Source organism: Mesoplodon bidens (genome assembly GCF_964165515.1).
Source record: "Mesoplodon bidens genome assembly, chromosome: 2".
In the NCBI taxonomy this organism is placed as follows: domain Eukaryota; kingdom Metazoa; phylum Chordata; class Mammalia; order Artiodactyla; family Ziphiidae; genus Mesoplodon; species Mesoplodon bidens.
Genome location: NC_138177.1, coordinates 60,839,410 through 60,861,688, shown reverse-complemented (window position 1 = coordinate 60,861,688; position 22,279 = coordinate 60,839,410). Strand labels below are relative to the sequence as shown.

At 37.0% G+C, this 22,279-nt stretch overlaps 1 protein-coding gene across 4 annotated transcripts in view; it reads left to right on the top strand.

The window, feature by feature from the left end:
- AKT3 (AKT serine/threonine kinase 3) overlaps nucleotides 1-22,279 on the top strand; it is a 379,096-nt gene that overhangs the window by 170,786 nt on the left and 186,031 nt on the right. For all 4 annotated transcript variants that reach the window (XM_081216479.1, XM_081216481.1, XM_081216480.1 and 1 more), the window contains exon 3: nucleotides 2,610-2,721. In XM_081216479.1, the coding sequence (XP_081072605.1) occupies nucleotides 2,610-2,721 (112 nt within the window). The remainder of the gene's footprint in view (nucleotides 1-2,609; nucleotides 2,722-22,279) is intronic.

Below are 22,279 nucleotides of genomic sequence, written 5' to 3'. Positions count from 1 at the left end.
AACTAAGTTCCCACAAGGCACGTGGCAAGGCCAAAACAAAAACAAACAAAAAACACCAATGGGTCAATTACTCAATCATCAGGTATTTACTATGTAACCTTATGTGCTGTCACTGCTGTAGGTGCTGTGAGGAAGAGTTGTACACATAATTCCTAACTTTTAAGTAATTCATCTAACTAGGACATCAAATTAACATTAATTAAACGTCTGCAAGACTGTATAGTGAACCATTGGCTGGAAGCTTGATAGGAATTTTATAAAGAAGGAAACAGGAAGGAAAAATGAGCTTCAAAGAGAATCAGATTGAGTCTACCTTATAGGCAGAGTAAGTTGGGGGAAATTATGTGGTTCTTTATTGGTGTAAATTAGTATAATATCTTTGGTATTTTAAAACTTTTGTATTTCAAACAAAAAATATAAATTGGCATACTATATTTGATTTTTTTAACATTCATATTTCAGAAAGTGTGTAACATCGTTGTTAAGTATTTAACTGAAACGATGGATTTTATGATCTGTCGATTCTATTACCTTTTCATTATTTTACATACCACCAGGTTCTCACTTCCCTCCTTACCCATTTTTAGTTCCTTAGTTGATTATCTAAACCAGTCCCTTGTCTTGCATCCTGAATTCTGCTTCACTTTCTTGCATTTTCAAACTTACTTAGTTAAATTATAGCTTTGCTTAAATGCAGTCCTTTGTATTCCCCATCTGCACCCATGTAACTGAAGTTATCTGGGGAAAAATATACAACCATGATCCCTGGTGGTACTTTAAATTCTTAATTATTAAATTCCATTGGACCCTTAATGCTGTTTAGCAGTCATGGATATTTCCCTAGTCTGTTTGCTCCTAGAAGGCTATTTTATATTTTCTCTTTTCTCAGAGCCCCAGTGCATCCTCTTCCAACCTTATTCTTAAGGATCGCTTTACATCCTAATTCATTGAAAAAGTAGAAGCAATGAGCAAATAATTTCTACCAGCTCTGGGCTCCTTTACCCTATCTTCTCTCCTGTTGCATCACTAAACTCTCTATACTCCTGACTACAGCCAGCCCTTTACTTGTTCAGTGAATCCTATCCCTTTTTGACCATATAAGGAAGTTGCTCCAGAAATTTTTCTCCTCTTTCCTGTATCATCAAAATTACCTTCTTGTTGGATTATTACTGTCAGAATTCACTTGCTTGGAAAATACTTATTGAGTGCTATATGTTAGTTCTCGGTGCTAATAATATATTAGTAGAGCTTATATTCTAGTTGAAGAAGCAGACAGTAAATAAGAAAGATATTAAGTTAGTCATCTCATATGTACAAAGATGGAAACATGCTATGGGAAATAAACAGTAAAGCAGGTAAGAGGAGTTGGGGAGTCCTGGGTAGAGGATGCAGATTTCAGTACTGAGTGGCATGGTTGAGGTAGGCTTCAATGTGAAGGTTAGAATTGACTTAAGACTTGAAGGAGATGAGGAGTTAACTGTGGGGTTGTGTGAGGGGAAGAATGCCTGGCAGAAGCCACAACTAGACAAAAGGCTCTAAAGAGAGTGCAGTGCATTTCCTCAACAACACTGTCTGCTGCAATGTCAGCAGACAGCCCTATCCTATTTTCTCTTGTTGTCCAATACCAGATATCCTTTGGAGTGTAGCTCAGGTGTACACCTAATAATAGCAGCTAACATTTATTGAAAACTTACTGTGTGTCACACACTATGCTAAGTATTACAATTACGTATTATTAATCCCTACATCAATTTTATGATGTAGGTACTCTTACTGCTTCCCATTTAATACTTGAAGACCAGAGAAATTCATTGACTTGTCTAAGCTTGCATCATTAATGGTAGGAAAAAAGTTGAATCCAGGCACAGTAGTGTTGAAATCCATACTTTTAGCCACTATGCTATGTTCCTTTTCTTTGAAGTCTTCCTAGATATAGATAATTGCTGACAGAATTTATCACTTCTGACTGACTGACTCTAGGTGCTATAGATTACTAAGAGTTTTAGGGGGTGCATACTGTCAAAGGCTTATAATCTAGGTAGGGATAAGGATACCTTCTTAAAAATGATTAATGGTAATATAAGATACTCTATGCTAAGTGAAAAATGAGGGGTACAATAATAAATAATAAGAATGTAGAGTGGAGAATGTAGTGAGAATGTTATGAGAATATAGCTTGGGGAATGGTCAGTCTAGGACCAGGTTGTTATAAAAAGCTTCATGGAAGGAGTAGAATTTGATCTGGACTTGAAGGACAGTTATTCTTTTGGCTGTTGGGGATTACATATGGTTAGGGGTAAAATAAATGGAAAACATTCCAAATGGTAGTATTAGCTGGATCAAAGGTATAGATAGAGGAAAGAGCAAGATGTATTTAAGGAAAGTTTAATAGTCCAATTTGGCTGGTTAATAGAGCATGTGACCAGAATGGGTGATGGATTGGAAAGGAATACTGAATTTACGTTATGAACAAACAGCCTTGAGTGGAGATCCATAGAAATCTGTGATGTTGCAGTGGTTTGTTTAGAATAGAACTCTGTACTTCTCAACTGTTTACTTCTTGGTTTAAGTATAAGTATATTCAAAGAGACATTTTATTTTATTTCTAGAATGCCAGTTAATGAAAACAGAACGACCAAAGCCAAACACATTTATTATCAGATGTCTCCAGTGGACCACTGTTATAGAGAGAACATTTCATGTAGACACTCCAGAGGAAAGGTAAGAAACTCATTTTTTCCATTTTGTGAGAAACTGACAATCAGTCAAAAGGTGTATATGTATCTGACTTGACCACTTGTAAATATCTGTAAATATACTTGTAAAATGCTATAGTCCTCTAATTATTCTGTTTCTGGTATAACAGATAAATGACAGGCTTACAAAAATACTAAATCAAAACCTCTACAAGTGCTATAAGATGTACTTTTTAACAGAAAATAGAGCATTTAAAAGTTAAAATGTAAATTAAAGAGGACATTTTAATCACCAAGCTACCTTTTAAAAATCATGTAATTGATTGTGTTCATATTTGGAATTCTAAGGCTGGTGACGGCAAAAGGTTTCAAGTAGTGTGCCATTTTGCAAGTGACTTCCTGGAGTGTTATGCTGAGAAGGATTCTGAGATTGGGTCTAAGCTCAGTGAGGAAAAAAAATCGGGCTTGATTGGCATTGACTATCATCATTACTAAAGAGGGGGGTGGCAAAATGTTGGTAACTAGCACACCAACTTCATCAGGCCCACATTTCATCCTCCTGATCTACTATTCTCCAATTCTGTCTTAATACCTTTTATCTGGTGACTCTGATACTGAGTTAGGTCCAACAACCACAAAATCACTTTTCTACACGTTATCATATATGATACAAATCAGAAACTTTGTGAAGTTAAATGTTATTAGCCTTATTTTCCAAATGAATAAACTAGGTCCTAAGAGACTTGTCTAAACAAAAACAACCTCTTCCCAAAATGTAGTAAATAGTAAAGTATTATTTTAATAATACTCTTTTCATCAATAAATAGTAAACAGTAATGTATGATTAATTACTTCAGGTAATATAGAAAAGAAGAAAAATAGAAAAGAATGAAAATTTACTCAGAATTCTAATTCTACAACCAGAGTTAGGGACTGATAATATTTTCTTTTATATTCTTCCAGTCTTACTCTGTGCAGATGTATTTAGGTCTTTGGTATACATAAAATTTGGTATGTCCTCCCTCCCTATGCACCCTTGTCTTCCCTGGCCATTTCTATGTGCTGGATCCTCAGTTTGCTTATGTCTCCACCCATAACCATTGTTGGGCTAGTTACCATGTATCTTTCATATCTGAGCTTAAAATGTCACATTTCCTACAAAACATTCTCTGACTCTTATAGAAGAGGTAGGACTCCCTTGCTACCTACTTAGTTATCTCCTTGTATCCTTTGTATCAAGTATATCTCCACTGTAATCTTTGTTTGCCGTTCTCACTTGACTACAAGATTCTTGACTAGCAAGTATCATATCTTCCTTGCTCATTATTTTATATTTAGCACGCAGTCCAAGGTCTGACATAGTATTTGTTAACTGGCTGAATGAAGAGAACTTTTCCCATGTCAGTATATAGTCTTTGAAAATATTATTCTTAGTGGGTTTATAACATCCCATTGAAACATTAATTTTGCCATTTATGTTGGCAAAGCTGGACTTAAGCCATATCTTAATAATTATTACTAGTTTTTCAAAATAGTCTTAGCTTTTTTAGTACATTCTTGAAAAGTTTTGATTAAAAAATATAATATGAAATCTACATAACAAATTTTTAAGTTATGGTATAGCATTATAAACTATATGCACATTACTGTAGAGCAGATCTCTATAACTTTTTCATCTTGCATGGCTGAACCTCCATACCACTGAATAGCAACTCCCCATTTCCCTCTCCCGCCCCTGTCAACCACCATTCTACTTTCTGCGTCTATGAGTTTGACTACCTCACCTTATAGATACCTCATATAAGTGGAAGCATACAATATTTGTCTTTCCGTGATTGTTTCATCTCACTTAGCATGATGTCCATGTTGTAGCATATGACAGGATTTCCTTCTTTTTTTTTAAGACTATAATGTTCCATTGTATGTTTATACCATATTTTTTTCTTTATCCATTCAACCATCAATGAACATTTAGGTTGTTTCCACCACTTAGCTATTTTGAATAATACTGCACTGAACAGGGGAGTACAAATATCTCTTCAAGATCCTGATTTCAATTCTTTGGGATAACTACCTGGAAGTGGATTGCAGGATCATAGGGTAGTTTTATTTTTAATTTTTTTAATTAAAAAATTTTTTTAATTGAAGTCTAATTGATTTACAGTGTTGTGTTAGTTTCAGGTATACAGCAAAGTGATTCAGTTATACATATAAATCTATTTTTTTTCAGATTCTTTTCTCTTATAGGTTATTATAAAATATTGAGTGTAGTTCCCTGTGCTATACAGTAGGTCCTTGTTGGTTATGTATTTTACATATAGTAGTTTGTACCTGTTAATCCCAAACTCCTGTGTTAATTAATCTTTTGAGGAGCTTCCATAGTGTTTTCCATAGTGGCTGTTCCATTTTATAGTCCCATCAGCAGTGCACAAGGGTTCCAATTTCTCCACATTCTCACAGTCTTATAGAGGCCATTCTATCAGGTGTAACATGATGTCTCATGTGGTTTTGACTTGCATTCCCATGTTGATTAATGATGTTGAGCATCTTTTCATATAACTGTGATCATTTGTATATCTTCTTTGAAGAAATAACTATTCAAGTCTTTTGGCCATTTTAAAAAGCAGGTTATTTGTTTATAGTAATCTCTTATAATCCTTTTTATTTCTGTAGTATCAGTTTTAATGTCTCCTCTTTCACTTCTGATTTTATTTGAGTCTTCTCTCCTTTTTTTTCTTAGTTTAGCTAAAGCTTTGTCAATTTTGTTGATCTTTTCAACAACCCAACTGTTACTTTCATTGAATATTTCTATTCTCTATTTTGTGTGTTTCTGGTCTAATGTTTCTTATTTTCTTCCTTCTGCTAACTGTAGGCTTAGTGTGTATGTATAAAGTTAGGTTGCTTATTTGAGGTCTTTGCTCTTTTTTAATGTAGGCATTTACAGCCAAAAAACTTCCATCTTAGTACCACTTTTGCTGCAACCCATAAGTTTTGGTATATTTTATTTTTGTTTTCATTAGTCTCAAGATTTTTTTATTTCTCTTTTGATTTCTTCTTGAATTCATTAGTTGTTCAGTAGTATGTAATATGCACATATTTGCAGATTTTCCACTTTGCTTTCTGGTATTGATTTCTAGTTCTATCTCATTGTGTTCAAAAAAGATACTCGGTATGATTTCAGTCTTCTTAACTTTGTTAAGACTTGTTTTATGGCCAAACATGTTATCTATCTTGGAGAGTGTGCACTTAAGAAGAATGTTTATTTTGCTGCTGTTGGGTGGAATGTTCTGTATATGTCTGTTAGAGCACTTTGATGTATATAGCATTGTTCAAGTTCTGTTTCCACATTGATCTTATGTCTGGATATTCTATCTGTTATTAAAAGAGGGGTTTTGAAATCTCCTATTATTGTAATGCTGTCACTTCTCCAGTTTTGTTAGTTTGTTTCATATATTGCTGTCTTGTTGAGTTCATACATATTTATAATTGTTATATCTCCCTGGTGAATTGACCATCTTATCGTTATATAATGTCATTCTTTGTCTCTTGTGACAGTTTTTGATATAAAGTCTATTTTGTCTGATGTAAGTATGGTTACCCCTGTTCTATTTTGTTTATCATTTTTGAATATCTTCTTCCATTCTTGTACTTTAACCTATGTATGTCCTAATATCTAAATTGAGTCTCTTTAGACAACGTATCATGGGATCTTTGTTTATTCATTCAGCCACTCTGTATCTTTTTATTGAGTTAAATCCATTTACCTTTTTAAGGTAATTACTGATGGGGATTTGCCATTTCTTAAATTGTTTTCTGTTTGACTTGTTGCATTTTTCATTGTTGTTGTTGTTGCCTCTTTTCCTCTCCTGTCATCTTTGTGTTTCATTGATGTTTTTGTATTAACATGCTTTGATTTCTTTCTCATTTTCGCTTGTGTATTTTTATAGATATTTTCTTTGTAGTTACCTTATAACAATCTATTTTAAAATGTTAATAACTTAACTTCAGTTGCATACAGACCTCTACTCTTTTACTTAAATCCTCATACTTTATGTTCTTGGTCTCATAATCACATCTTTTTATATTGAGTATCCATTAACATGTTTTTATATTTAGTTTTTAAAATACTTTTGTCTTTTAACTTCTGTACAAGAATTAAGTGACTTACATACCATTGTTACAGTATTCCAATGTTATGTATTTTTAATATCTTTTTGTGCTTCTGTCTAGTGTCCTTTTGTTTCAACTTGAAGAACTCCCTTCAGCATTTCTTGTAAGGCAGGTCTAGTAGTGATGAACTCCCTCAGCTTTTGTTTACGTGGGAAAGTCTTTATTTCTCCTTTATTTTTGAAGGAGAAAGTTTTGCCAATTATTTATTCTTGGTTAGCAGTTTTTGCCTTTAAACACTTTGAATATATCATTTCACTGTCTTCAGACCTGCAATGTTTCTGCTGAGAAATCCACTGATAGTCTTACGGAGACTCCCTTGTAGGTGATGAGTAGCTTTTCTCTTGCTTCTTTAAAGATTCTCTGTTTGTGTTTGACTTTTGACAATTTCATTATAATGTGTCTTAGTGTAGACTTTTTTTTTGGTTCATCCTAGTTGAATCTGGATGTCCCTTTCCTTTCCCATATTTGGGAAGTTTTCAGCTATTATTTTTCCAAATAAGCTTTCTGCCTGCTTTTCCCTTTCTTCTCCTTCTGGGACTCCTGTAATGCATTTAATGGTCCATTTGATGGTACCTCATATGTCCCTTAGGCTTTCTTCACTCCTTTTCATTCTTTTTTCTTTTTGCTCCTTTACCTGGATAGTTTCAAATGACATGTTTTTGAGTTTGCTGATTCTTTCTTCTATTTGATCATGACTGCTGATGAAACTGTCTGTTGCATTTTTCAATTCAGTTATTGTATTCTTAATCTCCAATTTAAAAATATATATTCTCTCTCTGGTGATATTCTCATATTGTTCAAGTATCATTGTACTGAGGTCATTGAGCATCTATCCTACAGTTATTTTGAATTCTTTGTGAGATAATTGATATACCTCTTTGTCTGTAGGGTCTGTTTCTGGAGAATTATTTAATTCTCTTAACTGGGTCATGTTTCCCTGTTTCTTCATTTGTCTTGTAAGTTTGTGTTGGGATCTGCACACTTGTAAAAACAGCCACCTCTCCCATCTTTAGAAATTGGCTTTGTGCAGGGAATGACCTTTACCAGTCAGCCCAGCTACAGATTTTAGTGAACTCTTCAGCATTGTCTGTGGATGTGACTTCTCTGGATTGGTGCAAGTAAATCTCCAGTTAGAAAGACTTGCAGGTTTCTTTTTTCAGGAGCTCATAATCTCTTGCTCCTTCTAGTGCTTGTCTCCAGTACTGCCGATTCTCTGGAGCCACTGCAAGTCCCCTAGCTCTGTTTTGTTCTCAGCACCACCTAGGCTTCTAGATTATGCCAGGTCCCATCAGTGCTCCAAGTCAGATGAAACAGAAACCAGTCCCACGGGCAGTTCCTGAAAAACCAGAATATTGGATGCACACTGAACTCTTCTCTTTATCCCCTGAGGGAGAGGCTGCTTACTTGGGATACAGGAGCCTCTTAACTGATTTTTGGATTTCTCACAAAGGAAATTAATCTATGTATTGTTATTGAGTCAGTGTCTCTTTGGGGGGAAGGAGGATCTAGGGCCTCCTATTCTGTCATTTTTCTGATGTCTCCAGTGCATTCTTCAGGTTATTTTTTTAAGGTCTAAAGAAAATCTTTATTAGTATTTTATTTTATTTATTTATTTATTTATTTTTGTGGTATGCGGGCCTCTCTCTGTTGTGGCCTCTCCCATTGCAGAGCACAGGCTCCAGACGTGCAGGCTCAGTGGCCATGGCCCACAGGCCTAGCCATTCCGTGGCATGTGGGATCTTCCTGGACCGGGGCACGAACCCATGTCCCCTGCATTGGCAGGCGGACTCTCAACCACTGTGCCACCAGGGAAGCCCTTTATTAGTATTTTAAATGAACTGCCTTAAACTTATAAATTAATTTGGAAAACATTGATACATTTATAATATTTAGCATTACAGTAGAGTACATGCTGTTTATATTTACTTAAATACTTTGGTAGAGTTTTTTCTCTCTTTGAAACAGCAAGCTTATTTGTAGCTATTTCATATTTTTATTGCTTTTGTGATTAGGATGTTTGTCATTATTTTTTCTTATTTATTGTGTCTAGAACCAAAGCTGTTGGTTGTTGTTTATTATGTAACTCAAAACATTTATTCTTTTGTTGACATATCATCTTCAGGTAACACCAGTTTTGTCTCTTCCTTTCTGATCATATTATCTATTATTTCTCTGTGTTTCTAAGCAATATTTAATAATTCTCATGACAGCAGATATACTTTTTTCTCTCATTTTAATAAATGTACTTCAAAATATTCACTGTTAAATATGATTTTTTATATATACTTTATTATGTCATACAGGAACATTGACTTTATGAAACAAGTCATTTCCTTTTCTTATAACTGATTACTTTGTCACCACCATGCCCCACTACACTCACACCCACAATTGCATGTTCACACATACATGCCCCTTGTGTTATAGCTGTATTTATTTACCTATAGTTTACCAAATACTAATAGTGGGTTCTCACATCACCTGGAGCTCTTTCTGGCTTTTTTTTCCCCTGTGATAAGAATACCTTCCTTTGTCTGTCTGTTCCTCACATTCTGTTCCTGTACCAACTCATTGTACATTTCCATTTATAAATCACTTTTCTCTTGATCCCCATCCCAAACTTTCCATTGTTTTTCTTAGACACCACTGTACTCAACACATACTTGTTATATTTTACCTGTGACACCTTGTGATACTTATTCACAATACCAATAGGCTTCCCCTATCACTGTAAGTTCTCCCTACTCCATGCCTTATTTGAGCTTTAGCAGCACTCATATATTAGATATTTTAATTAAATACTTGTTTTCAGATAAATGATTAGCTTATGAAAATTGTTTAGTTTTTGTATAAGTGGTATATACATTAAGATGAATACGTTTTCATAGGAGTCTGTGTTCTGTTTTCTAAATTGACTGCATTTTCCAACATTACATAAGAATTAGAAAATTGGATACCTTCTTTCAGTTAGTGAGATACTTGGGCCCAATATTCTTTTGCATATATATATATATATATATATATATATATACACACACACACACACACACACACACACACACACATATGCATACATACACACACACACACCTCTGTGTTGTTCACTTATGGTGAATTAGGTAATTTAGGTTAGTAATCCACCTAAGAACTTACTAGAAAAGCTGGACAGAATTTTCACAAAAAGGGTTGGGGGGAGGTGACATCCAAGAGCCAATAAGGATGTGAAGAATTATGGGCCAAAACACTCTGGAAGAAAGAAACCCAGAAAAGTGAGCTCACTCTTTCTCTAGGGGTATCTGCCAATTCTAGAAGACATGTCTGAGATGTTAAGATTTGGAGTAACTGTCAGATCTGTGAATCAAATTTTGGAATCCAGGGCCTTCCAAAAGGAGACATGGTAAATGACTATATTTTAGGTTGGCACTCTAAAGGACTATACCCTAGAATAAAATGTAAACTGGGTATAGACTTACCTTTTAAGGATTGAAGTTTAGCATGAAATTATTTCATTCCTTAAATATGGTTAACATAATCCCCTTTTGTGAGTCTCCTACAAGCCTGCTAAAAGCAAATCTCTAAAAGAATATTATATCTTATTAGGCCTCAAACTATTTCCTTTTTCGTGTACATTGTTCAATACTCATTAAAAAAAACAAGTATACAAATATTCAAGACAGTGTGGCCAAAAACACAAAAACAAAATAGACAACAGAGTCAGATTCATAAGGGCTCCAGATAATGGAGTTATCAGGCAGATTAAAATAAATATGTATTAGTATGTTCAAGGAAATAAAAGTTAAGGCTGAGAAATTCAGCATAGAGCTAGAAATTATAAAATAATGAATAAAATGAGAATTATAAAACTGAAAAATAAGATATTTAAAGTTCTTAGTGTTAGTGGGAGATTTTAGTAATAAATTTCGCCTAGCATTAGGGAAAGTTAGTTAACTCAAAGATATGGTTCTAAAATATCCAGTTGAAAAATAAAAAGATAGAAGGATAGAAAATAAAGATAAATAAGAGCAGAATGTAAGGTAAATGGAATGCAGTGAGATGGTCTTACATAACACACAATTGGAGTCTCAAAAAATAAGCGTGAAAGAATGGGGCAGAAAGTATTTGAAGAGATAATGGCTGAAAACTTTCTAAAATGTCTAAAAAGATGTAATCACTTATTCAAGAGGTCCTATAAATCTTATGGAGAAAAAATGAAGGAAAAGCCACCTAGTTTCGTTAGACTTTTGAAAACAGAAGAAAGTAGGAAAATCATCAAAGCACATAGAGATAAAAGATACTTTGCCTTCAGAGGAGCAACAATCAGATCAAGAGATAAGAGATCAACAGAAACCACTGACATGGAATGTATAAAATGGAATGATAGTTGGAGTTAAAGTGCTGAAAGAAAATAAGTGCTAATGACCTAAAATATTTTCCAGAAGTAAAAGTAAAATGAAAATATTTCAGTTGAATATTTTAATAATTTCAGTCAAATATTGATAATAATTTAAGAGGTATGGCCAACATGGTGGAGAAGGGAGACGTTGAGCTGTACTCCTCCCACAGGCACATCAGAATTGCAACTGTTTAGAGATGAGAACAACCTGAAGCCTAGCAGGAGAGATTTTTCAAAACTAAAGATATAAAAATGGGTAGGAGGAGTGGAGACAGTTTCAGAGGTTCTCCTCAAAGGGTGAGAAGTCCAAGCCTTACACCAGGCTCCCCAGCACAGGGATCCTGCATCAGGAAGAGGAGCACCCAGAATGTCTGGCTTTGAAAGTGAGCAAGACTCACATATGGGAGAGCTGGAGGACTATAGGAAACAGACTTGCTCCTAAAGGGCTCATGTAAAATCTCCCAGTGCAGAGGCCACAGAGGCAGTAATTTGAAGAGAGCCTGAGTCAGACCCACTTGCTTGATGATCTTGAGCCTCCCAGAGAGGCAGAAGGCAACTATGACTCCCCCTAGGGATATAGATGCTGGCAGCAGCCATTTTGGAGAGCTCCTTCTACCAAAAGGACACTGGTGGTGGTAAGCAGCATTTTGAAGTTTTCCCTCTAGATTATCAGCACTGGTAGCTTGCCCACCCATCAGCCAGGAAGCACCAGCATGGAACCCAACAGGTCCTGGCTCTGCCCACCAGCCCCAGGGCCCCACACACCAGTGGGTCTGGATCAGCCTTGGGAGCCCTCAGGCACCACAGTCAACCTACTAGCAGACCAGCACCATCACTGGGACCTCCGAGAATCCACAAGCAGCTGGCTTGGGACATGACCTAGCTATCCCACCAACCGGGTAGCACCCAAATACCCTGGGCCCTGCATCTGGTGACCCCAGAACCTGGCCTTGACCACCAGCAGATAAGAACTAGCCTCAGCATCTCCTGGGCCATAAAGCCAGCTGTACTGGGACCCAGCCCCACCCACTAGTAGTCTGGCAGCCTCCACATGTCAGGGCCTGTTATCCAACCAACTCGGGGGTCAACACCCCCTACCACTGTGCCTATGGTGGTCAGCCCTGCCACAAGAGAAGGGACCATACAGCCCACGTGGAGGCACCATATAGCTCTGGTGACCAGAGGGAGGTGTGCTGCTAATCCCCATATGATGATTCCTGCATAAGGCCATTTCTCTAAACTGGGAAATGTAACCAACCTACCTAATACATAGAAATAAAAACAGAGAATTATGCAAAGTGAGGTAACAGAGAAATATGTTGCAAACGAAGGAACAAGATAAAACCCCAGAAGAACTAAGTGAAGTAGAGGAAAGCAATTTACTGGATAAAGAGTTCAAGGTAATGATCATAAAGATGCTTAACATACTCAGGAGAAGAATGGATGAACCCAGTGAGAAGTTTAACAAAGAGTTAGAAAATGTAAAGAAGAACCAAAGAAAGCTGAAGAATACAATAGCTGAGATAAAAAATACACTAGAAGGAATCAATAGTAGATTAGATGATAGACGGAAAGATCAGTGAACTGGAAGACAGAGAGTAGTGGAAATCACACAAGATGAACTGAAAAAAGAAAAAGGAATTAAAAAAAATAAACTGAGTTTAAGAGACCTGGGGACAACATCAGGCATACTAACATTCGCATTATAAGAGGTCCCAGAAGGAGAAGAGAGAGAGAAAGAGGAGAGAACTTCTTTGAATAAATAATAGCTAAAAACTTCTTTAACTTGGAAAAGGAAACAGACATCTGGTCCAGGAGACATAGAGGCCAAAATAAAATGAACCTAAAGAGATTCATACCAATACATACTGTAATTAAAATGGCAAAATTTAAAGAAAGAGAATCTTGAAAGTAGCAAAGGAAAAGCAAGTAGTTATGTACAGGGGAATGTCCTTAAGACTATGAGCTGATTTTTCAGTAGAAACTTTTGCAGGCCTGAAGGGAGTGTCATGATATATTTAAAGTGATGAAAGGAAAAAATCCTACAATCAGGAATGCTCTACCTAGCAATGCTGTCATTCAGATTTGAAGGAGAGAGAAATAGTTTTATAGACAAAATCTAGAAGAGTTCAGCAGCACCAAACCAGTTATACAAGAAATGTTAAAGGGACTTCCCTGAGTGGGAAATAAAAGACCACAACTAGAAAATATGAAAATTAATAAAGGAAACATCTCATTGGTAACCAGGCAAATATATAATAATGATGGTTACGTCAATCACTTTTAAAGCTAGTAAAAAGGTTAAAAGACAAAAGTAGTAAAATCATTTATAGTTACAATAAGTAGTTAAGGGACACACAAAACAAAATGATGTAAAATATGTCTAAAACATTAAATGTGTGTGTGTGGGTGGATTGTTAGAATGTGTTTGAAGTTAAGTGATCATCAACTTAAAATGATGACATACAAAGTTAATATAATGCAAATATGATACTAAAGCTAGTCATCATGTCATAAGGGAAGAGAACAAAAGAAGAAGAAAGGAGCAAAAAATAACCACAGAAACAACCAGAAAGCAATAAATAAAATGCCAGTAAATACAAAATGCCAATATATAGAGTTTAAAGCAAAGACTGTAGCAACAGACAAAGAAGGATATACATGATGATAAAGGGATCAAGAAGAACATATAAAAATTGTAAATATATATGCACCCAACATAGGAGCACCTAAATACATAAAGCAAATATTAAAGGGAGATATTGACAATAACACAATAATAGGGGACTTTTAACATCCCACTTACATCAATGGACAGATCATCCAAACAGAAAAATCAGTAAGGCAATATTGGCCTTAAATTTCACATTAGACCAGATAATATACATACACACACATACACACACACATATACAGAGAGAGAGAGAGAGGATATTCCATCTAAACCCAGCAGAATACACATTCTTTTCAAGTGCACATGAAAGACTCTCCAGGATATATCACATGCTAGGCCACAAAACAAGTCTCAACAAATTTAAGGATTGAAATTATATCAAGCATCTTTTCCGACTATGAAGGTATGAGACTAGAAATCACCTACATGGACACATGGCAGCTAAACAATATGTTACTAAACAATCAGTGGGTCACTAAAGAAATCATAGAGGAAATAAAATAATACTTGGAGACAAATGAAAATGGAAACACAACGATTCAAAATCAGTGGGTTAGAGCAAAAGCAGCTCTAAGAGGGAAGCTTGTACTAATACATGCCTACCTCAGGAAACAAGAAAAATCTCAAGTAAGCACCCTAACCTTTCACCTAAGAAAACTAGGAATAGAATAATAAAGAATAAACAAAACCCTGAGTTAGTAGAAAGAAATAAATAATAAAGACCAGAGTAGAAATGAATAAAATAGAGACTGAAAAAATAATAGAAAATATCAATGAGACTAAAAGCTGGTTCTTTGAAAAAGTAAACAAAATTGAAAATCCTTTAGACAGACTCATGAAGAAAAAGAGAAAAGGGCCAAAATAAATAAAATCTGAAATGAAAGAGGAGACATTACAACCAAAACCACAGTAATGAAAGGATCATAAAACAATACTGTGAACAATTATACACCAGTAAAATGGACAACCTAGAAGTAATGGATAAATTACTAGAAATGTACAATCTCCCAAGACTGAATGAGGAAGAAATAAGTATATGAACAGACCAGTTACCAGTAATTGAAATTGAATCAGTTAAAAAAAACCAAAACCTTCCAACAAACAAAAGTTCAGGCCAGACAGCTTTTCAGGTGAATTCTACCAAACATTTAAAGAAGAGCTAATATCTATCCTTGTTAAGCTATTCTAAAAAAATTGAAGAGGAAGAAATACTTAAATAAATGGTGTTGGGAAAACTGGCTGCTTCATTCAAAAGAATGAAACTGAACTACTTTCTTAAACTATATACAAAATAATCTCAAAATGAATTCAAGACTTAAATGTGAGACCTGAAAGCACAAAACTCCTAAAAGAAAACATAGTCAGTATGCTCTTTTTTTAAAATTAATTAATTTATTTACTTATTTATTTTTGGCTGCATTGGGTCTTCGTTACTGCACGTGGGCTTCCTCCAGCTGAGGCAAGCAGGGGCTACTCTTCATTGTGGTGCACAGGCCTCTCTGTGGCGGCCTCTCCCATTGCAGAGCTTGGGCTCCAGGCACACGGGCCTCAGTAGTTGTGGCACGCGGGCCCAGCAGCTGTGGCTTGTGGGCTCCAGAGCGCAGGCTCAGCAGCTGTGGTGCACAGACCTAGTTGCTCCATGGCATGTGGGATCCTCCTGGACCAGGGCTCAAACCCATGTCCCCTGCATTGACAGGTGGACTCCCAACCACTGTGCCACCAGGGAAGCCCTCAATATGCTCTTTGACATCAGTCTTAGCAATATTTTTTTGATAGGTCTTCTCAAGCAAGAAAAACAAAAGCAGAAATAAACAAATGAGAATATATCAAACAAAAGCTTCTACACAGTGAAGAGAACCATTAACAAACCAAAAAGGCAACTTACTAAATGGGAGAAAATATTTGCAAATGATATATCCAATAAAGGGTTAATATTCAAAACACATAAAGAACTCTCACACAGTTCAATATTAGGAAAACAATCTGAATAAAAAATAAGCATAGGATCTGAATAGACATTTTTCCAAGGAAGACATACAGATGGCCAGCAGACCCATGAAAAGATGCTCAAAATCACTAACTACCAGGAAAATGGAAATCAAAACCACAATGAGATATCACCTCACATCTGTTAGAATGGAAATTATCAGAAATATAAGAAATAACAAGTGCTGATGAGGATGTGGGGAAAAGGGAACCCTTGTACACTGTTGGCAGGAATGTAAATTGGTGCAGCCACTATGGAAAACAGTATGGAGGGTCCTCAAAAATTAAAAATAGTACTACCATCCAATCTAGCAAGTTTACTTCTGGTTATTTTTCTGAAGAAAATGAAAACACTAATTTGAAAAGATGTATGCACCCTTGTGTTCATTGCAGTGTTATTTAAAGTAGCCAAGCTATGGAAGCAACCTTAGTGTCCATCAATAGATGAATGGATAAAGAAGATGTGGTATGCATATACAATGGAAAAAAGAATGAAATCTTGCCATGACAACATGGATGAACCTAAAAGAGTATTATACTAAGTGAATAAAGCAGACAGAGACAAATACCATATGATTTCAGTTATATGTGGAATCTAAAAACAAAACAGAAACACATAGATATGGAGAACAAACAGGTGGTGGCCAGATAGGGAGGATGCAAAGAAAAAAATAAAGGTACCTATGTGTTGTAATGAATGCTAATTAGCTTTACTGAGGTATTCAGTTCACAATGCATACTTATATCTTTAAAGGAATTTTAAAGTGCAGAGCAGAGAAAAGATTACTGATACAGTTTGTTACCAGCAGGCCTACTGTAAAGGAAATCCTTCTTCAGACAGAATAAAAATCATTCCAAATGGGAGGAAAGATGTAAGAATAAATGAAAAACAGTTAAAATAGTAAATAAGTTGATAAAGCCAAATGAGTATTAATCTTATGAACAATAATAATATATTTTGTGGTTTGATTATATAAAGAATAAAACAAATCTGAAATAATAGCATCAATTGAGGTCAACAGGAAAATGGAGTTCATTTCTAGAGACCTCACCACGTTTTCTGGGAAGAGTTAGAAGTATTGATATATTAGACTTTGCTAAGTCAGGGATGAATGTTATAATTTCAAGGATAACTTCTAAAAGGAGAGGAAGGGTATGATGATCACCAAGATAATATGAAGAGAAATAGAATTATAAAACATTAATTAATCTGTTTTACATTATATAAGTGAACTCTGTGTAAGTTAAGAGTATATTTTAAAACAATGCAGAATAAGATGGCTGAAAACCCTGAAGGAAAACTAAACTGGAATCCTGAAAAAAGTATAAAATAATCAAACAAAATCAGAAAGCAAAGAGGAAAATAAGAAGAGGAAACAAGCAGAAAAAAATAAAACAGTGGACTCTTGTGCAACCATATAAATAATTGTATTAAGTATTAATGTATTTAACACTGCAGTTAAAAGGCAGAGAATTTCAGAATTGATGAAAATGCAAGGTTTACTTAAATACTCTCTGTAAGAGATGTACTTTAAATATAAAGAGAGGGCTTCTCTGGTGGCGCAGTGGTTGAGAGTCCGCCTGCTGATGCAGGGGACACGGGTTTGTGCCCTGGTCCGGGAAGATCCCACATGCCACAGAGCGGCTGGGCCCATGAGACATGGCCACTGAGCCTGCGCATCCGGAACCTGTGCTCCACAACGGGAGAGGCCACAACAGTGAGAGGCCCGCGTACCGCAACAATAAAAATATATATATATATATATATGTGTGTGTGTGTGTGTAAAGAGAGCTAGGTTGTATCATGCATTCATTAAGCGTAAAAAGATTTGCTATATTATATGAGATTTCAAAATAAAATATTGCTAGAAACTAGTAAGACAGCTATGATAAAAGGGTTGATTGATCTGTATGATATACAATTATTAATATGTATGCATAGAGTAATGATTAAAAAGAGAAGAACAGGGCTTCCCTGGTGGCGCAGTGGTTGAGAGTCCGCCTGCCGATGCAGGGGACACGGGTTCGTGCCCCTATCCCGGAAGATCCCACATGCCGCGCAGCGGCTGGGCCCGCGAGCCATGGCCGCGGAGCCTGTGTGTCCGGAGCCTGTGCTCCGCAACGGGAGAGGCCACAGCAGTGAGAGGCCCGCGTACAGCAAAAAAAAAAAAAAAAAAAAAAAAAAAAAAGAGAAGAACAGACAATCCCACAATCATATTTGGAAATTAAAAAGTTTTTCTCAATAAGAGCAACTAGACAAAAAGTCAACAAAGACATAGAATTATACTACCACCATGATGTAATTGATATTTACAGACTACTACACCCCAAATTGGGAGAATAAACGGTTTTCAAATACATGTGGTTAATTCACCGTGATTAAGTGTATCCTGGTTTATAATCCTGGATTATAAAATGATTGATTAGAAATCAAGTGAATAAGAAAACCAGAAAAGCTGCAGGTGTTTGGAAATTGAATAACATACGTCTTAGTAATCACTGAGTCAAAAACAAAATTCAAAAGAGCCATTACAGGGCTTCCCTGGTGGTGCAGTGGTTGAGAGTCCGCCTGCCGATGCAGGGGACATGGGTTCGTGCCCCAGTCCAGGAAGATCCTACATGCCGTGGAGCGGCTGGGCCCGTGAGCCATGGCCGCTGAGCCTGTGCGTCCAGAGCCTGTGCTCCACAACGGGAGAGGCCACAACAGTGAGAGGCCTGTGTACCACCAAAAAAAAAAAAAGAGCCATTACAAATTACAGCTGATCTTTGAACAATGTGGGTTCGAACTGCACTATTCCACTTATATGTGGATTTTTTTTCAATAAATACATACTCCAGTGCTACACAATGCTTAGTTGGTTGAATCTGAGGATGCAAAACCACAGATACAGGCGGGTTCAATATGGCAGAGTAGGAGGACGTAGAGTTCTCATCTCCTCACAACTAGGGCACCTACCAGGCACTGGTGGGGGAGCTCACACACCTGAGAGGACAGGAGGAACTCCCGAGCGATTGAGTAGGACGTTGGGGAAGGGAGGGGGGAGGAGAAGTGGAGGCCAGACAGAACTGGTGCCCCTGTGTGGTGGCTGGGGGAGGGGAAGAGTTCCCAAGCCTGGAGGGGCCCACTCACAGATAGAGGATCAACAGGGACAGGGAAAGACTCTCAAGGGATCAAAGGATTGGAAGGGAACATAGCCAGTGTTTCCCCTGCCCACTTGGGCCTAGGGAGTCTGCTGAGGTCCAGGGCTTGATCTTCTGCCCTCTGAGGGCCCCTCTGGCTGCATGGGTCCTGGGGGTGTGGGAGGGAGGGGGAGGAAAAGTAGAGGCTAGATGGGGACTGGTGCCCCTGAGGGGCGGCTGGGGGAGGGGAGGGGTTCCCACCCTCGGGAGGGGCCGAGGAGATCAGCGGGAATAGAGGGAGACCTTCTCAGGATCGGAGGATCAGAAGGAAACACAGCCAGCATTTCCCACACCCACTCAGGCCCAGGGAGCCTGGTGAGGTCCAGCACCTGATTCTCTGCCCTCCAAGGCCCCCTCTGGCCATGTGAGGCCTGGGGGCATGGGAGGGAGGGAGGAAAAGTAGAGGCAAGAAGGGACTGGTGCCCCTGAGGGACAGCTGGGGGAGGGGAGGGGCGGGGGTGGGGTCACACTGAGGCCCTTCTGGGGGCCTAGGCCCCACCCCACCACCATCCCCCCGGGGCCTCTTCTGTCTGCCTAAGCCTAGGCCCTGCCCCTTTCTAGCCCTGCCCCCCACAGCCAAGCCTTTTTTTTTTTAAACAGCATGAGCAAGTGGGTTTTATTACAGAAATGCAACATTGATTTAATATTAAGACTCAATTAAGTTAAATATACCACATCAATAGAATAAAGGACAAAAACCACATTATCATCTCAGTAGCTGCATAAAAAGCATTGGGCAAAATTTAACATCCTTTTATGATAAAACACTCAAACTAGAAATGGAAAGAAACAACTTCAACAAGATATAAGACATCTACGAAAAAACCACAGCTAACACCATACTTAATGGTGAAAGACAGAAATGCTTCCCCCTAAAATCAGGAACAATGCAACAATGTCATCTCTCACCAATTCTATTCTACATTGTTCTGGAGGTTCTGGACAGGTCTATTAGGCAAGGGAAAGAAATAAAATGAATCTACATTGGAAAAGAAGTAAAACGTTTCTATTTGCAGATGACATAATCCTGCGTATAGAAAATCCTAAAGAACCCCCGACCCCTGCACAAAACTATTAGACCTAATACAGGGACTCAACAAGGTTACAATACAAGATCATATGCAAAAATCAATTGTATTTCTATATACTTACAATGAATAATTCAAAAATGAAATTAAGAAAACAGTTCCATTTACAATAACATCAAAAGGATAATATACTTAGGAATAAATTTAACAAATGACATACAAGACTTGTACACTGAAAACTACACAAAACATTTTTGAGTGAAATTAAAGAAGATCTAAATAAGTGGAAAGGCACCTCACATTCACGGATTGGAAGAGTTAGTGTTAAGATGGCAATACTCTCCTAGTATACCTACTGATTCAATAAAATCCCTATCAAAATTTGAACTGCTCTTCCCCCCAGAAATTAACAATCTGACCCTAGAATTCTAACAATAACAAATAAAATGGTCCTGGAATGGATGGAACAGTCTTGAAAAAGAAGAACAAAGTTCAAGTACTTATACTTCCCAATTTCCAAACCCACTGCAAAGCTACTATAATCAAGACAGTATTGTACTGACATAAGGATAGTATATAGACAGATAATGGAATAGAATGGAGAGTCCAAAAACAAACCCATATCTCTGTGGTCAGTTGATTACTGTCAGGTGTGCCAAGGCCATTCAGTGGCAAAGAATAATGTTTCAACAAATGGTCTTGGGATAACTGGATGTTCACATGCAAAAGAATGAATTTAGACCTATACCTCATACTGTATACAGCAATTAACTAAAAATTGATCAAAAACCTAAATGTGTGCTTCCCTGGTGGCGCAGTGGTTGAGAGTCCGCCTGCTGATGCAGGGGAGGCGGGTTTGTGCCATGGTCTGGGAGGACCCCGCGTGCTGCGGAGTGGTTGGGCCCATGAGCCATGGCCGCTGGGCCTGCGCGTCCGGAGCCTGTGCTCCACAGCAGGAGAGGCCGCAGCGGTGGGAGGCCCGTGTACCACAAAAAAAAAAAAAAAAAAAAAAACTAAATGTAAGGGCCAAAACTATAAAACACTCAGAAGAAAACATAGATGTAAATGTCAATAATCTTGGATTAGGCAATGATTTCCTCAGAAGAAAACATAGATGTAATGTTAATAATCTTGGATTAGGCAGTGATTTCCTAGGTATGCTACACAAACAAGAGAAGAAACAAAAATAGGTAATTTGGAATCATCAAAATTAAAACTTATATCCTTTAAAAGATACTATCAAGAAAGTGAAAAGACAACCCATAGTATGGGAGAAAATGTTTGCAAATCATATATGTTATAAGGGACTTGTATCCAGAATATACAAAGAAGTCTTACAACTCAATACAAAAGACAAATCACACAATTAAAAAATGGGCAATGGATTTGAATAGAAATTTCTCCAAAGAAGATATACAAATAGCCCATGAGCACATGAGAAGGTGCTCAACATCATTAGCTTCAGGAAAACAAAAATCAAAGTCACACTGAGATACTACTTCACACGCACTGGGATAGCTACAATAAAACAGGCAGATAATAGCAAGTGTGGAGAAATTGGAAACCTCATACAGTGCTGGGTGGAGTGTAAAATGGTACAGCTGCTTTGGAAAACAATATGGCAGGTCCTCAAAAGTTAAATATAGAGTTACCATATTACCCAGCAATTCCTCTCCTAGGTATATACCGCAAAGAAATAAAAACTTACGTATACTCAAAAAAACTTGTATATGATGTTCATAGTGGCATTATTCATAATTGCCAAAAAGTACAAACAATAAAAATATCCATGAACTGACAACTGGATAAGTAAATATGGTACATTTTAAAAATGTAATGTTATTCAAAAATAATAAGAAATGAAGTACATCATGGATGAGCCTCAGAAACATTTTGTTAAATCACAAGAAGCCAGTCATAAAGAACAATATATTGTATGATTCCATTTATGTGAAATGCTCAGAACAGGCAGACAGACAGAAAGTACACTGGTAGATGCCTAAGGTTAGGGTTTCTCGTTGGGGTGATTAAAATATTCTTAAATGTGCTTAAGTTATGGTATTGGTTGCACAATCTTGTGAACATACTAGATATCACTGACTTGTTCACATTAAAGGAGTACTTTGTGTGATATATGAACTATATTCCAATA